Here is a 14,396-nt window from a genome sequence, read left to right as displayed (position 1 = left end):
TTTTTTAAGTAGACAACCATAAATAATAATTATAATGGGAGCAACGGCACTTGAAATGAATGTAAAATTTTATGCAAAGTGTTTCGTATAGATATTTGTTGAAATAGTTAATTTTACTGTTTTAAAAATTCTGTAAATTTACTGTGTACGTAAAGTCATTGTTCAACACAAAACTAAAAATAACGAATAAATAAATTTAATTTGAGAAAAAAATAAAACCAGCACACATATTTAGGTTCAACAGCGACAAGTGACAGCACATTTGCAATTTCATCGAAACTTAAATCAAGGATGCTTCAGCAATAATAACCATTGATCTCTCTAATTATCAACAATTGAGTTTGACCTTAATTATTTAACGAAATGTTGTGACGCAGTGAAAAATCGCAATGGGCCTTGAATGGAAGTATGTACCTAGGGTTTAACCAACCAAATTATTCAGTGCCTATAAAAAACCTTGGATAATTTATTTCTGCAAGTTGTTACAGCGTTATCATTACATAATTATTGACATCGTGTAAAAACTTGCAAAAGTTTCAATAAATCCTTGTCACTTTTCTGGTTAAGTAATCCTATGTTTAAGCTATTTTATGTATAAAATAAAAGTACATTAATGAACAAGAGTAATGCAGAGTAGGACGTTGAACAACGAATCACGTTACAATCAGAGCCGTTACACATTTAATATGAATATTTACACACGCTAAATACGATAGCGAATTGATGACGCTGGATTCGACCACAGCAAAGTGAATCTAGCTTAGATAACAAGCACTTTGCTTTTTAATCGTAATATAAATGCTACACTGTGTGTGAAAATTGAATATTTCTATTGTTGCCAGTATCCAGCTGTAGTCTAGCCTTGAAGACGTATAGCTGTTAAGCGCTATGGAAAATATAAATATTTGAAGACACAAACATGATACGTATCAGGAAACAGTGTCACAAGCAGTTCTCATGACCGCTCCTTCTAAAACATCTTACACAAAATTTAGTACAAGTGGCGTTGAACAGCAGAGAAGTGCGTTAAAGGGCATGAAAAGATGATTTGATTGGTATTAGGTCGAAGACAGAATTGATGTTACTCTGCACAAGCGTCTTTACTCACTCTCCGTCACTTATAACAATTTCGGTTTCTTTTTCCTCTTTTTTCTGTGCGTTCGCTTCATTTTCGTCCACTGTTTCGGAAACTGTCGAAAGACCCATCGTTATTGAAATTCTTTTACATGCAACTTAGTCCTAATACTCCTAATCACTCTGAAGAACTGCCATTCTCCACTTGCACACCTTTAAAAATTTACAATAATCTTTTCATTTGCATTTTACGCAAAAGAAGTTATTGTTGGTAGCGTCAAGAGATACCCGACCGGCTCGGGATAACGTGCTAATAATTACGCTCGCTCCTCGAACTAGCGAGTTTTTTTGCACATGAGCATTAGGTTATTGTTAACACTATTCGATAGTTTGCAATTAGGTAGTCTGTTACGGCTCCTAAATACCGCGGCGGTTGAGTGTTAATAGACACTTACGCAACATCTGCTGGAAAATTTAAGGCCATAAGAGTAGAAGATACTTTTCCACTACAAATGACAATCTAAACACACTGAATAATTTACGATGGCCCCGTCACACATGAGCTTTATTACATTAAAAACCATTTTAATTTATTCTTACAATAATGAGTCACTATAAATATTGTTGTAATTTTTAGACCATCGATAGAAGTTCGTTAAAATCCGTTAGTCATAAGGAAATGTAGAAGTGTATTTGGTTATGAGTGAATGCTAATAGATTGTTCGGAACGAATTAGATTTAACAGAAAAATGTCGGTTAGGAGAATCGGTTGGTTTCAACGGATTGTTTCTAAATTTAAACATTCGATTGTTATTGGATTAGTAATTTTGGCCGTTGGAGCTAGAATGAATGTGAGTGGTTGAATGAAATGGGGATGTATGAGTATAAAAGTAAGAGAGTTACAGTAAGTTGAGGAGAGAAATTGTGAATCTAATACTGAGTAGACTTAAGAATTAGAGTTAAGAGTAATTCGAGTGTATGGAAATAATAAATCATCGTTCATAATAAAGTTAGTGTTTTAAATTCAGTGTTCGAAATTGATTAAACATCCTGACAAGAGCAAAGAAGGAATATTGCTAGTTTAATCAAAAGTGGAAATTCAAAGAAGAAAATTATTTGTAACAATTTCAGAAGTGGAAGAAAGAGAAAAAAATTATTGCAACAATATGGAAAATACTATCACACGGACTTGTTATCAAGAATTGACAAAATTTGAAAATTATCCAAGAATTCTGAGTGTTCATTACATGATTCACCCGCCAATGTGTGATTTCCATAAATAAAAATGACCGAGCCTGTTGAGACAGTTTACGAGTATAAAGTCTTGATACCATTTGACCTTAATATTATTGCGACAATTGTTATTGGGTTGATTGGCTATTGTAAAAGATAATTAGTTCGAATGTCTGCGAAAACAAAAGCATTTTGGAGGCAGTTCAAAAAATACAGATAAACAAATTAACAATTCGAACAAAAGTTCAGCGTGCCACGTTTTGATATTCTGGCAACTAAAAATAAACCAAAGTTTTGTTTGTAGCCATCGATCTTGCAACGAAAATGTCAACGTACGATTTCCTCATTCCATTGTTGACATTTTATACTCAAAAAGCCCTCTAATGGGATTAGCTACAGCTTTAACGTAACAACAATAGTCGGTAAACCTATTGTTCTAGTCGGGAATAAATTTTTGATGCAAATTGATCGGTGTCTGATTTTACACCACTCAACGATATGATCTGTTTCCTGTCTGTATCGAACTTTATTAATACTTAATATTTTATGGGCCATTTGGTAAATTAGGTTTCTCAATAAAATGAGATATTGCCACAAGTGAGGAAAAAGACGTTGCGTAAGGGTCGTTTAAATGTCTTGATAATTCCCATCCAATTTCCTGCCTAAACCGCAAAATTAATGAATCAATATTACAAACAAACCCACACGTGAGGATTGATTTGAATATATTATTTGTTGGAAAATCGTAGGTTTGTTGTGTGTTTCCATTAATAAGTGTGATGCTGTGTGTAGTTGTGTACAATTAATAAAAATAGCTTGCCATTCTTTTTTAACTAGTGGTGTTAAACAATATTTCTTCATAAAAAACAGAATTATGTACTACATTCCTATGATGAAACGAAATTTAAGGTTTAGGTGTTCTAGAAACTGGGACCATAACTTAAGCTTACCACGTCGAATTTCCAGAAAAATACAAATATATAGGGCTTGCTAGACTTTTAAAATTACTATTGCTATTGATTTACAATATCTGTAATATTTTTGAAAATCAATTACCAATATTTTATAACGAAAAGCGGGAAATGGAGCTATAATTTATTACTATTAATTCATTCCATATACGAAGTGACTATAAAAGGTTGTGACGTTTTTTTATATGTTATCAATGCAAATGTTGGCCATTCTGATGACAATTCTGTGTTTGACATTGTGATTGTGATAGACATCCGCGCTAAGAAGGGGGGGGGGGGACAAGAAAAAGTGAATTCATTGAAGATAGAAAAACTGTATATGTTAAAGTATTTTAACAAATATGTAAAAGTAAGTGATTAGGAATAAACACTATTCTTTATCTTGGTGAGTGGTCGATGCGATCAAGCAAGCCATGGATAGCTTTGTTATAATAGTTTTACTTTTTTTACCAAATTTTTTTGTGGTGTAAATCAAATATTAACTGTCATCGCTGTCATTCAGATTCAGAATCATCGTCAAGCATTCTGTCCGATAATAATATGTACTGTCGCGAGCAATAAATTTTGGTCGTCAATGTCATTTCAAAATTTGGTTAGATTGTCACAAATTTAAAAAATTTCCCTGTCTGATTATGCCCATGTCAACAAAGTGTCAAAAAATGAGAAAAAAAAATTACAATGTGATACAACATGATGATAGGTTATGATATTTACGACTGTTTTACAATGGAGCATTTCGATTGCGTCAAAGAATGACCTTGACGACCAAAGTTTATTGCTCGCAACTGTACCTATTATTATATATATTATTATATATTATATAAATTCATTTTTGTAATGACGAACTAGCTGGAACTTTTTTTTCTTAGAGTAAAGTAGAAATCAATAAGCAAGCAGACGAAGCAGCATATTTTAAAGGCTTTCAACAAAATAAAAGAAATTACTCTAGGAGACAATGGAAACATAATGAAAAAGTACAAAATTGTAGAAGCAAATGACGTGACCTATAACCTTTTTAAAAGTCCAAATTCGCGGTAAAAAAGTGTGTTCACAAGACAAAAGTTACCAAATTTAGTAACTCTAGTTCGTCATTACAAAAATGAATTTACTATATAATATCGAGCGATCAAATTAATTTGTAATCGAGTTATCCATGAATCCACTCTTTATAAGTCGTGCCGAAATCAAATAACCGCCAACACTGCATTCTACCCAGAAAATCAACCGGCAACGTTGTGTACTTAGATTTGATTGGTCTAATGCGCGATTAATCCATGAATCCGAAACTTCGTTTGGTTCAATCTGATCACGTGTTCAGTTAATCTCGAATTTGATTACGATTAACTTAATTTCGATTCTGTAAACTGGCTCCTAGTGTAATTTTGTTTTCACCAACTTAATTCAACAGGTGATAGTTATTTGGTTTTGGCATGGCTTATACATACAGACTGATTCACATAACTTTCCGACCCTAATGATAATGAAATTTAAATGCAATCACTAATACGTCATTCAATGATAACTTGATGCCTTTATTTACTATGAAATCTGGACACTCCTGGAATTATTGACAATCACTTGACAGTTCCTCTTTGTATAATTCTGAAATAATTTTTGTTAATTAAAATGTCAGCATTTCAGGTTTCATAAAAAAAATCCACAGGAATTAAGTCAGGTTCTCGACCTAATGAAACTAGAAAGGTGAAACCAAATCTCATCATAAAAAAGTAATGTTTGGCATGTTATTGTTAAGTCAATTATTGGACAGAGGTATAAATTGTTGTACCATCGTAGTAGTCGTTGGTGGCTTAGTTGAATATGCTGCAAGCTTTATAATATGAGTGAGACTAGTATCGCCGATAGGTGGCGCTGCTGAGGGTAGTGGAAATCTGTCTACCAGTTTGTCTAACGTTGCGAGGCTGGCGGCACATCAAAAATGTGTGTGGGTTTTCAACGCCAATTACATGGTACAATCATTTATAATGACTCTGTATTAGCAGTAGCAGTCGTTAAATTTTTCTTTAGGATCTTTCGTGAGCATTATATAGGAATATCCTAAAATGATGGAAAATAAATTTGATGAGGAAAGGAAAAAGGTTAACTGTTAATTCATATCTTGTGTCTATTTATTGGAATAAATGACGCACGGAAATGTGTAGATTTTGTTGAACAATTTGATTAACTTTTTCCACAACATCTGGTGTAGTGACCGTAGCACGTCACATAGATTTGCCTATAGCTACACTACCAGTATGTATTTAGAAAGCGTTCAACCACTCTTCCACAATGCTATGAGAAAACACGATATTCCATTTCTTCTTCTGGATATAAAATAAGAAACTGATGATATACCGATTGTCGTGAATATTCCCAATAACCATTTTCATTAATAAAATCGCTTCGGAAATAGGCCATTCTAATAAATATGTTATGCTCAACAGTGAAAACCAATTTGGGAATGTTTATTATTTAAAAACATTAATTAACAATAAATGTCAAAATTACTTTTGTGCACGCTACTGTCTTGATTTAGAACCTCAACTTTGCCAAAGCAATAGTTCAAAAGTATTACCAACCTATCAACAATAGTCACAATCTTTTATAGTCACCTGGTACTACCATTACAGTTAAGAATTAGTAATTTTATAGTTGCTACTATGGAAATAAGTTAGATACGTAATTTATTTCGAAATCTTAATTTTCATAATGTAAATTTGACATCTTAAACGTTGTAGTATTTTTTTTTTCAATATACATTTATATCTAATTTATTAGTAATCTCAGGAAGATGTAACATCCATCTTTGAATTTATTTTCCAGAAATAATTAAAGTTAAAAGATTTTTCGATTCGAAGCAGCAAACCCGAGAAACAACCTTTATTTAAAGTGTCATTTCTCGATTATTAATGGCTCTAAAAAGGAAGAAACTAGCAATGTTATCTCTTGAATAATGCCGCCTTCTAATCTTCGTAATAACTTGATGTAAACTAACATATTTTTAGCCATATGTTACAGTTTTTTTCTTTTGGTTTTCCTCTTTTGTCAATTGTATTTCACTATTTCTCAAAACTGTTTCATATTTACGTCGCTTTGACATTTAACAGAGATAGGAAATAGTTTTGAGAAATAGTGAAATACAACTGATAAAAGAGGAAAACCAAAAGAAAAACAGTGTAGCTTTGTACATTTACTATTAAGTCCCAAAAATACAATTTATGTTTTAATGTAACATTTTCATAAACAAATCAGAAATGTTTTAAAACATTATACAGACTGATTCACATAACTTTCCGACCATAACGAAATTTAAATGCAGCCAGCAATACGTTTTTTATTCATAACTTGATCCAAAAACATGAATTATTTTTAAGTCTTGTATGGTTTGGACATCCCTCACAAAAGCCTCAATTACAAAAATTTTAAAATATCAGTAAGTAATCGACAATATTTTTGTTTATTTAAGAAACTGATTCACATATATCAATATCATATCGATCTTTTCGTCATTGGAGCACATTTTAATTAACAAAAATTATTTCAAAATTATACAAAAAGGAACTGTCAACTGATTGTCAATATTGCCAGTGTCCAGATTTCATAGTAAATAAAGGTATCAAGTTACCTATTAATGGTTGCATTTAAATTTTGTTATGTGAATCCGTCTGTATAATACCGAAAAACGTAATCCTACTTTTAAACACAAGAAACATTATAATGTGTAATTTAAAGTTAAAACTAATATAGAAAATTTATAATGATTATGTAGATTATGTGATTTGCCTCTGTATAAATTTGTAATCGCGAAAATAATTTGTTACGCGGGGGTTAACGCATTTTATATAGGATGTTCAAATTAACGAGCCTGATCAACGTTGCTGACAGTCCTTACGTTAATAATTACTTGTAGGCGGCTCTGGGTATTTATATTCTGCCAGAAAGTCGACCCTCGTTAACAACTTCTGAATGTGAAAATATTTTTGCACACTGTGCACTATTATCCTGAATATCAAATTTAAATTGCTACCAAACTTGCACATACCTAATCTAAATCGAAACGTGTTATCACACACCACCGCACTAAACCCTTACTGTTCACAGTTTGTTTTGCCATAAATCGACACAACCATCGTGAGTCATGCATGTACCCTACCACATTCTTGACAGACACGTAATAATCATTGAAAAATAATTGATGTAGTCGAGAAGAGGTACTTTCACTAAATTTAAATCACATCGGTCTGACTTTGCTTCACTCTATTACAATTCAATCAGTGGAAATTGTCTGCGTATATAACTGTTGTGTACACTGACTTAACAATAATATGTTCGCATCATCATGTACCCCACCTCGATTTGCTACCAGCAACTGGCGATAATAACAAATAATAAATTATTGATGTGTTTACCGTTACATCTCATTGTCAGTTACTTTTGTTTCAAAAATATCTACTTAATTAAAACGACCTAGTTTGTATAAGTGTGGTACGTACGTCTTTAACAAAGTACCTACATTACATTACGGAATCGATATAAATAACAGCAGGGTGTAATGTTTTTCAAATTCCGTATTGTTTACCACGTTGCTACTGTAATGATTTAAATGAATTGCTAATTCAAGTTTATTATTATTTATACGATGTTTTTAACCGAAACGGATAAATAAATTTGGTTTTTGCGTCATGGTACACTGTGCGTTATGAACTTCATCCTAAATGCAAAACAAACATCGTCGTTGCTTTAAGAAATGTGACACATACGTACCCCTCATTCTCGTTGATTAGTATTCTGTATTTGGCCATTTTCTTTAGACGCTACTGGTACTCTGCGTAGTGTTGCGTTTAACAGTAAACTGTTTCGATAAGTCCAGAATGGCCAGCTGTTAGTCTACATGTTGATAACAGTTAGCATAATAAATAAGTGTGTTTGTTCCAACGCGCGCTAATGTAATGTATTTGGTTTAATTTAAAGGATTATACATGTCATTTGAAGCTCTATCTGCACATGCCTAAATTTAATATAGCTGCAAACACTTTTTACATTTTAAACGTTGCACAAATATGTATGTACTCGTATATGAAAATCTTTGCGAATTTGAAAGAGGCGTCAGTTTTATTACAAAATGCTGAGCTATTGCCGACTGGTTTCTAATTTTTTCACAAAAATGAATTATTTATTGACGAAAATTCATGATTAACCTTGAATGATAGTCATTTTACCTTGAATAAAAAATTAGACGGTGACGCACGTGTATGTGTAGGGATCAATTGCACTAGACTAGATTTAACAAATTTCCTTGCTATTGGGATCGTGTTTATGTCGGAAGTGAATATCGCATTATTTATAGAATTCAACGGCACAGTCGACGGACCGATTTTCCTTCGGAACAAGTTCAAGAACACAAAATGGAGTAATTAAAATTTAATGGAACATCCTTAAGGTTACGACTAAGAGTAATTCTCACCTTAAGAGTGCACGCCGCCACTTTTCCCCAGTCTCGACGACAATCAGCTGCAGTTTCATTATTTCGAATAGTTTTCACTTACACTTTCTTTATAGAAAATTATTAATACTGTTGGACACTGGCAGTTTCGGGTAGGTACAAACTAAGTCTGCAAGAGATAGTTATTACAAGTGCTGAATTATCTTCCGCTCCAGATGCTTCAGATTAAATTATATTCTGAGTGTTATCATGCTATAGCACCAGCTCCTTCACTGTGTGGAAGTAGCATTGGTGTAATGGCGAAACGGGAAGTAACGGTTACAGGCGACACACGTAACAAGCTGGAATCATCGATTAGCCTTTTGCAGACGTTGGAGTGAATTTGAAATTATGAAGTAGAAGTACCTACGCAGAAATTTGACTTTGGAAAACTACTTGGAATATATTTTGAGCGGACAAACAATTGGCATTTGTCCAAAGGCTCCTCACCATATGCGTTCGGTGCAGACAAAATTGCTTTCTCATGAGAGTCGGGGAATTTAATTAAATTAGTCACATTAGCAATCAAAATGTTTACAACATAGCACGCATATCTATGGGGCGCTAAATATACTTTGACCCATTTCTGTGTGACAGAAGTAGGTAAAATCATTGGAATGTCTCTTGCATGCGTTTATTTAAATTCACGGGAATGCTGTTGTATGTGATTGCAATGTAAGTGCACTATAATGCAAATTTTCAGGAAGCGCAACGTAAATAAATTGCGATATATCAGATCCCGGGACAGCCAAACAACGCGAAATGATTCGTGAATGTTGCAGTTTTGTCACCAAATGTCTACCAATCCAAAGTAGATGTGAAATATGTTTAAAATCTATCAACGTCTCTCGTAATTGCTCTGGTATTAATTTGTAATGCTACGACCGCTCGTTGCCTAACAAGATGAGTGCTCTCTAATATCTTTCCAGTAACTTCCAACCGACAAATTCGACTGCCTCTTGAATTAATGCGTTGAATAATTGGACATCTGTAGTAATTTTTATTCATGTCCTTATTCTGCATTTGGTTTTTACCTATTTTTAAAACAATCATCGTGACAGTTAGAACTAATAAAATATAACGATCATGTGGTAGACAATAATAAAGTTAAAATGGTTTACGTGAAAAGCGGGGGTGTAGTTTTATGACAGTACCATTAAATGGATTTTTACGTAAATATAAACAGCATAAAATTTCACTGATGTATATTTATATAGGCAGGAAAAATGGAACGAACTGCGTAAGTTTCGCCACTCCTCCAATATTTAATTTTTTTGGATTTTTTTTTCTCGCGCAGTCAATATAAAATTATTCTTCTGAAATATTTAAACACACGAGTATTGATGGTTGCAGCAAACAATTTGTAATGTGGGTCAATTGAAAAAATGAGAAGAAGTGGATTTTATTATTTTCGACCAGAAGATATTTTGGTAAAATTGATGGCCGAGATTTAAGAAGTGCAGTTCTAAACATGGCCAGGGCAGCAGTTTTTCTTGCCCCAAAATAAACTGTCAGGTTACAAAAATATAATTCTTTATTCCAGAAGCTTTCACAAAATATTTATCCAAATTAATCGACTTGAGTAATAAGCTTAGCTACTAGATTATAACTTATAAGTTGTATATTTTTATTAGCAACATAATTTCTGGCAATTTTTTATACAGTGAACCATCTGATGTAGGTATGAGTTTAACCCGCAGATGATTTACTAACAATCAAAATTGATTTAGTGTGAAAAAAGTAATCAAAACTATGATTTAAAATTGCGAATAATGATGCATGAACTGTCTTTCATCGTGAACTTCAAACATCATTTGACATTTAAATCGTAGTTATTTCTGATCGTGAAAAGTGAACGAGTGAAATGTTTGCTCCAGAATAAATTCAACTGAAAAATCTCTTTAACAAATAAAGTACCATTTGTTTAATATCAATGTACATTCTGCTGTACTAAGATTTTTTAGAATCGTGATCTCATCTAATTGTCGTCAAAAATCTTCTTTGTCGGGACGTCATAAAGAGATGATGGATCGTGCAGTATATTATGCTGATATTGTCAATATCTTTTTATTGTAGCAGTCTGTTCTCGTAAACTGGACAATTACGTCACACTATCGATTTATTGGAATCTGACAATTTAAAAAACTATTAGAGTAGAAATGTTTCCTGTGATAGTTTTCCCCATAAAGACAATTAGCGTTTCTGTTTTGCGACCTAGAAACTAGTTGTAACTAAGACACGCCTGAAAGCCGGTTTTCAGCGGGGTGCTTGGGAGCGATTAGAATAATTCAGCGCATGTAACAATGTATTTCAGCACATAAAAGCTACAACATCGATTTACCTTGAAAATCACGTATGTATAAATACTTTTTGTGTCCAAAAACACTACACTAATCTTAAGATCTTTGTAGAAAGTAGGGTTATGTCTGCCCTAGGATATACAGCTTTATCAGCATAGGACTAATTCAGCTGGCTCCGCTGAAACTCTGAATCAGTCACAGTACGTCGTTCGCGTTCTGCGAGCGCATGCTCTGAGCTTTTTCATTGAAGAAAACAATTCTTTTTCTTAGAATTTAAGGAATAAAACCTGAATCATGCCTCCCACGTTACGTCACTTTATCTTGAAAACCTTTTAGGGACCTTTTTCCACGGATTCCAGAGAGCGTTTAGTTTATGGCGAAAAATTCATGAATGAGCAGGTCACCCACATGTTCTTCGTAAATATTGATTTTAAGACAAAGGATTTTTAAAAGGATTTAGTATTGTGGAAGGGCAGGATTAGATTTAGGCATGACTACAACCACTTCGAACGGGTTATCATGCAATAATGCATGTCGTTCTTGAAAAAACTACAGTCGTGGTAACGTGAACTAAATAATGAAAATTATCGCGGTGGTCACGTTACATTTTTCTTGTTTACACGTTTTATAAATTCGGCAGCAACCGAAAATAGCAGACAAACAAGCAAACGCATGCACAACTGTCATGATTGTAAAAATAGGTTTTAAATTAAATTTAAATTTAGCACAAGTAATTTGTTGATTGTGTTGAATTGAACACATTGAAGAAATTGAATGTTAACAAGGTCATATGTTGAAAAAAAAGTTTGATTTTAACAACTTAGCTGAGTTATATTGGGCGAGGATTGGAGGAAGTGTGAGAAAAATAGTAATAAGTCGATCAACAAATTATAAATAAATGTAGGAAAATATTTATTTAAAGCACCTTATACAAGTTTTCATTTACCCGTCTAGTAAAAGTTGTCTTTGTTTTTTTATTTACTGTTGTTGTACATCATGTTAGTAGATTTTAATTATATTATTCTAAACATTAAGCCTGACGCGTAACGTTTACAGTCGACAAAACTTGCTGAAAGTATAATTATTAGTTGATGACATAGAGGAATACACTTTGGAATTTGTAGTTGTATTCAGGTCTATTTGTTGTGATACAAAATCGCCATGGAAACGAACCGTTAACACTGACAGTGAACAGTGTCTACTCTACACTATCTACTGTTGATTTAATTAAGAATAGTTCAAATTTTCTTCAAACTGATAAAATTTGGACGCAACTAGAATAGAAATTTTATTCTTTAAATATTATGTTGCATTTATTTACAAAATTTTCGCAAAAAAAATGAACAGCTAAGCTAAATAAAAAAACCAGCACCTGACAAATCATGTTTGTAAAATTAAAATATAGTTACGTTTTCATGCTATACTGGTAATAATACACATTTTTTTGAAAACAATTTATTGTTTCCTTGGAAATTATGCGTTTAAATTTCATGAAACAAAGTCACGTTTTAAATATTTCGGCGTTACTTTGTTGAGTGAAATTTGCAAAATTTGTAAGGAAACGACAATGTTTAAAAAAAATCTCATCTTGCGTGGTATTAGGAAAGATTATTCAACATTATACAGGGTCATTCACGTAAGATGACGAGCCTGATTAGGTAAAAATGCAACCCAAAATTGATAAAGCTATCTCGATCTCTACTACATTATCATAATTCACATAAAACATAGATATTTTTTAACGCCAGTCTAATGAATGTCAAGTTCTGACAGAAAAATACCTCTTTCAACAAAGTATGATTTAATAACAATAATAAGGATTCAAAATCACAAAAGTAATGGGTAAGTAGGATCATGTCGGTTCTGTCATCATTCGAAAACATTTTCAAATACTAAATCTGAACGAAAAATGCAATGACAGATATACCTTTCAAACTAATAGAATACCTACTTCGATTCCTGATTTAATAATTAAATACCAAAAAACAAATAAATGCTTTGTAAAATGTATTTTGGGTTGCATTTTTACCTGGTCAGGCTCGTCATCTTACGTGAATAACCTGTAGTTCATTTTTCACTTTGACGTTTGAGCGAAATAATTAGATATTAGGTGTTACAGATTACTTTAATTCAATTGAATGTATTAACTCCAATCACAATTGACTGAAAACACAACGTGCGGTGTTTTCACTGGGAGTTGATTCTGGGTGGCGTTCGTTGAAAAATAATTTTTTTTATTGCTATATTTATTATAGCGTTGAATAATCTATAGAATTTTGACAGAATTACTGAACGTTTACAGAAAGTTAAATACTGAACGAAAGTTACTTTCGAAATAATATAAAGTTAGAATGGTTGTACTCTTACTGTCATACATAGAAGAATTTCGGGCAACATTTTCGAATTCTTGTATTTCTAATACGACTTCATCCAACTATTGGATTTAAAATATCGATCATATGATATTAATACAAAGTGTAGATAAAAGAACGTATATCAAAGTCCCGTGGAATTCGATTTTTGCCACTCTGTAGCAAATTGTGATTGTGGTACCACATAGAAAAACAGAGGTTATGTAAGGTCATTAATGACAGGTTTTTAATAAAGACTGTTGTAAGATGAGAAGTAATTAAAATATAGAAAAACTGAAGAAACAACTAAGACGGCTTTAACGGTTCGACATACATAGTACGACACAATAAAATTATAGAGCCTCACAATTCCACTCTTGATATAGGTACGTTCCTTTAGACACTTTTTATGAAAGAACACCAACCTCAAAAATATTTATCAATTACAATTAAAAAAATATTGAAGACAAAGCATTTCCCCAACTGTATTATTTTTTAGATTAAAATAAGTTCATGTGGATTATGATTTTTATTTTCCGACACAAATTTTGTGAATTTTTTAAATTAGGTACCGTTTTTAGTGACAATCGACTACTGTATGATAAACACTAGGCTACCCTAAGAATAATATATTATCTTTACAAAAAATCCACAATGAGGTATTATTTAATTATTTTCTGAGTACGCAGTAACTTTATCAAATCTACTGCGTGCATCTACAATCATCAAAAATTTTGGCCGGATCTGACGTACTTATTTATAATGTTTTTGAATTTAGCTTTAGTACCAAATAGTAAAACTTATTAAAAATAATTATGAAGCACTTCATACTTGGAAATGAAATTCAACTTTATAAAAAGTTGAATTTCATTGTTTTTTTTATATTATGTTACTTAAAAGAATATTATATTGACTATATTACAATTTATTGGACGTTGCCAATGGATTATTATGACTAAGTAATAAAAACCCGTAAATAAACAAATCA

At 32.3% G+C, this 14,396-nt stretch overlaps 1 protein-coding gene across 11 annotated transcripts in view; it reads right to left on the bottom strand.

Annotated features, from left to right (window-relative positions):
- The window catches only part of LOC138140844 (phosphatidylcholine:ceramide cholinephosphotransferase 2-like), a 58,006-nt gene that overhangs the window by 29,651 nt on the left and 13,959 nt on the right, over window positions 1-14,396 (bottom strand). The window contains exons 1-4 of one of the 11 annotated variants that reach the window (XM_069061750.1): window positions 11,099-11,246; window positions 8,740-8,887; window positions 1,247-1,287; window positions 1,109-1,190 (exon numbers count right to left, since the gene is read on the bottom strand). The exons of 3 other annotated variants lie outside the window; for them this stretch is intronic. In XM_069061750.1, the coding sequence (XP_068917851.1) occupies window positions 1,109-1,190; window positions 1,247-1,287; window positions 8,740-8,798 (182 nt within the window). In that variant the 5' untranslated portion in view covers window positions 8,799-8,887; window positions 11,099-11,246. Of the gene's footprint in view, window positions 1-1,108; window positions 1,397-1,529; window positions 1,574-7,317; window positions 7,590-8,039; window positions 8,163-8,739; window positions 8,888-11,098; window positions 11,247-14,396 lie in introns of those variants that run through there. 7 more of the 11 variants (XM_069061751.1, XM_069061754.1, XM_069061760.1 and 4 more) reach the window with 7 other exon arrangements.

This window comes from Tenebrio molitor, chromosome 1 (genome assembly GCF_963966145.1).
Source record: "Tenebrio molitor chromosome 1, icTenMoli1.1, whole genome shotgun sequence".
In the NCBI taxonomy this organism is placed as follows: Eukaryota; Metazoa; Arthropoda; class Insecta; order Coleoptera; family Tenebrionidae; genus Tenebrio; species Tenebrio molitor.
The sequence above is the reverse complement of the archived record's forward strand: the minus strand, read 5'-3'. Positions and strand labels throughout refer to the sequence as shown.